Source organism: Aplysia californica, unplaced genomic scaffold, assembly GCF_000002075.1.
Source record: "Aplysia californica isolate F4 #8 unplaced genomic scaffold, AplCal3.0 scaffold01015, whole genome shotgun sequence".
Lineage (NCBI taxonomy): Eukaryota > Metazoa > Mollusca > Gastropoda > Aplysiida > Aplysiidae > Aplysia > Aplysia californica.
In genome coordinates, this window is record NW_004798285.1 from 210,686 (window position 1) to 214,512 (window position 3,827).

At 42.3% G+C, this 3,827-nt stretch overlaps 1 protein-coding gene across 1 annotated transcript in view; it reads left to right on the forward strand.

Annotated features, from left to right (window-relative positions):
* The window catches only part of LOC101847542 (ankyrin repeat and fibronectin type-III domain-containing protein 1), a gene marked incomplete at its 3' end in the record, with an annotated part of 19,664 nt that overhangs the window by 6,664 nt on the left and 9,173 nt on the right, over nucleotides 1-3,827 (forward strand). Inside the window, 1 exon segment of the mRNA XM_005111151.3 lies at nucleotides 962-1,075. Coding sequence (XP_005111208.2) covers nucleotides 962-1,075 — 114 coding nt within the window.

Sequence of the window (3,827 nt, forward strand, 5' to 3'; positions counted from 1 at the left end):
CCCCTCCCCCCCCACACACACACACATGCAGGCATTTACTTACACACTTACTCGATCTCTTGTAAAACGTTTCATTTTTGTCTTAGTAGTTCTTCTCCTTTTATTCCTCCGCACCTCGTTTCTTCTCATTTCATTTATTGACTTCTAACAAGTCATTCACATCTCATGTTTTTTTCTTTTCTCGTTTATTTTCGTTTCAATAACTCTCTGGTCACCTTTTTTTCTCACCCCGTCCCTTCTCATCCCATTTCTTCCAGCCTCTTAAATAACCTAATAGTGTTGGTAGGGGCGTGAAACGTAGTGTACCATTTCGCCTCTCTTCTCGGTCTGTAGTATATTGCACACATTCGTATCTCAAAATCTTCCTTCTCAAGCCTCCATCGGTGGTTGCTCTGGTGTGGTTTGCTCTGGTGTGGTTTGCTCTTTCTTTACTATCAAACATCTTTCGTCCTTACCTCTCCACCCTCTTTTTTGTGTTTGCTACACTCTTGTGACACCTCTAATCTAGGTCACTTGCATGACCTTATTGTGTTGCAAGTGCCGCAAATTGGTTGGGGTTTTTTTTTTAATACTAAAACTGAACAAAAAACCTACACCATTTCACATTTCATCTGTTTTGGGGTTTGTTTGTTTGGGGTTTTGTCTTGTTTGTTTTTTGCGGGTTTTTTCTAAATCATTTCCCCCCGTCTAGTACACTATTGCACACATTCGTACCTCATAATCTTCCTTCTCAATCCTAAAAAAAAACCAACCTATACTATTTCACATTACACGTTTCAATTTGGGGAGGGGGGTGTTGGGTGTTGCTTTGTTTTTTTTTGGGGGGGGGGTTGTTTGTTTGTTTTGTGTTTTTAAAAATCTCTTCTCACCCTCTAGTACGCTATTATTGCACACACACACACTCACATATTGATATTTCCCAATCTTCCTTCTCAATTACCCCTTTTTTTTATCCTTTCAGGCTGGAGACGTCATCAAGCTCTGGAAACCTACAGAAGTTATCGCGGCGCCTGGTGCTCAAGGATAAGAAAGAGACGCTCTCACCATCTAGGAACAGGTCCATCAGCCTCGATTGGTGAGTGGGCGTGTCATTCGAGTGGGTGTGTCATTTCAGTGGGTGTGGCATTTGAGTGGGTGGGTGTGTCATTTGAGTGGGCGTGTCATTTGAGTGGGTGTGTCATTTCAGTGGGTGTGTCATTTGAGTGGATGTCACGGGTGTGTCATTTGAGAGGGCGTGTCATTTCAGTGGGTGTGTCATTTCAGTGGGTGTGTCATTTGAATGGGTGTGTCATTTGAGTGGGTGTCACGGGTGTGTCATTTGAGAGGGCGTGTCATTTTAGTGAGTGTGTCATTTCAGTGGGTGTGTCATTTGAGTGGGTGTGTCATTTGAGTGGCCGTGTCATTTGAGAAGTGCGGCTGGTATGATTGAATAAATTATTGATGGAATTAGATTGTTTTTGTAGACATATATCACCCTACATAGACAATGAGACAAGAAATAATAAACTGGAAAAACAAACTACTGGAGATTATTCTCTATACAAAAATGTATAATCGCGTGGTGATGTGTGTTAGATTACATGATTGTTCTTTATGTCCGCGTGGGCAGGTTATAAAGCTGAAATTCAAGGTAACAGCGTTTCTTCGACAACTTGAAGACCGGTCAAAGTGAAATATGATTCATTATATTATTAGTAGTATTATTACTAGGTTCGTACTTGTTGTGTGTACATGCTAAAAAAACTTCATTTCTCGGCATGACGAAAGCTAAATCCCCTAAATATAGCATCGAAACCTATGTCTGCGCCAATGTGATTTATCTCACGTTTGCCAAAACAGCTTTGAGTGACACATAATTTTGCTCTTGCTTGTTCCGTAGAGACGATTCCGGCGTAAGACTCGTCATAAGTATAGCGCTCATCTAGTTTTTGCTTTCGACACTGTATCGAAATGGGCTATTTTCGACACTGTTAGGGGCATAACGAGGGTTTGGTTTCAGCGGTGAAGTTTTGAGTCATGATGATTCCAAGTTCTAGAAGAGGGTGGCTTGCTGGTGCTCTGATGTGGTTTGCTTCTTCTTTCCTATGAAACATCTATCGTCCTTATCTCCCCTTCTTCTTTTTTACGTTTGTTACTCTCTTGTACCGCCTCTAATCTTCTGGCGCTCATATGACCGTATGCTGTTGCGAGCGCCGAATAACCTCTACTAAAAATTATTTTTTTAAAACAAGTTCTAGAAGGTTCTCCCTTTTGGCGTAAAATCGCTGTACCATAGGCTTGTACTAGCCCATAATATTCTAGACCGCGTACCTTGACGTTCGATTCTCCAAAAGTAATAATTAATCCGGTGCCCTGTCAACAGAAGGCCATGAGTTAACCTTTTCTATACGTTTTGCGATGCCCACATTGGGTTAGGTACAGTGGTAAAACAGCAGTCTCACGCCAGCGCCTGTGCTTTAGCAGTGGGGCACTTGGCCCTCGAATATATAGAAGACGTGAGCTTGTTTCCCGCTTAGGGAGAATTTTGCATTCTTCATATTTCAGTTAGGACTTTGTGTCTGTGATTGTCGATGTCTATATCCGATCCAGCTCTTGAAGAGATGAAGCTTTGTAAATGCCACCAAACATCACTGGCTCCTAAATGGTCTGAATTGTGTGGATACATAATAATATTAAAAGAAAATTGAACAATTGTTTTGCTTCAACAACAAGAAAAAACAACAACACCGTCCTTGGTTTCATGGAAACCAAAACTTTGACACCCCCCCCCCCAAAAAAAAAAAAAACGTTTCTGAATCATGACACGTTAGAGACGCAAAATGTTTAGTCATTTACTTTCACATGTTGTTTTTTTTTTTCGGGGGGTGGGGGGTGGGATTGTTATTAATTTATAGAAAATTTCACGTTCATGACATATTACATGTGTTTCATATTTTCCAATCTTTGAAATCTGTCTTGTTCGTATTTCAGTGTATTGATTAGGCATCCTGTAGCTCGCAATGTTATTTAGCACGGCGAACCACATCAGAGTGAGATACAATCTCCGGGAATCAACGTTCAGATAGTCATTGTTAAGGTTATTACTACTGTATAATTTAAGAGAGTAGTCTCGAGAGAAATTTTTCATAGTAGACTGTTAATATTGATGTGGAAGATTTTTGACTTCTCCCCATATTATAATCTTCGTGATATTGCGTATAGTTTGCACAAAAAGTGGCGTGGGTTTGGATGAGGAGGGATGGGAGTGGGGGTGGGGGTGAAGTTTGCTTGTGACAGGTAGGTCAAAGAGATGTATATACCTTTTATGTGATCTAAACTGTGTGGGAATGAGGTGTGAAACCGCCTCTACCCCACCCCGTCTCGTACCTTTCATACCACAGCCAACAACCACCGCTACTACATCCTCCATAATTATAGCCGCTATTTTCCACCTCCTCCTCCACCACACTAGCCGCAACCCGACCCCAACTAAACCACAACTTCCACTGCCATTGCACCTCTACGGCACTACAACCACTACCACAAACCCCACCATCATCATCAACACAACCATCACCACTACCGCCACTACCACAAACCCCACCACCATCATCAACACAACCATCACCACTACTACCACCACTTTTACTTCAACTGCTGCAACCACACCGACTACCGCTACCACACCAACAACGCTGACCCCACTCCAACACCAACAAAACCACAACCACAACCACCACCCCTGCACTATTTTGACTGCAACCACTACCACAATCCCCATCACCACCAACACCATCACTGCCACCTACCAACCATCACTGCACCACAACAATTACACACCTCCCCTC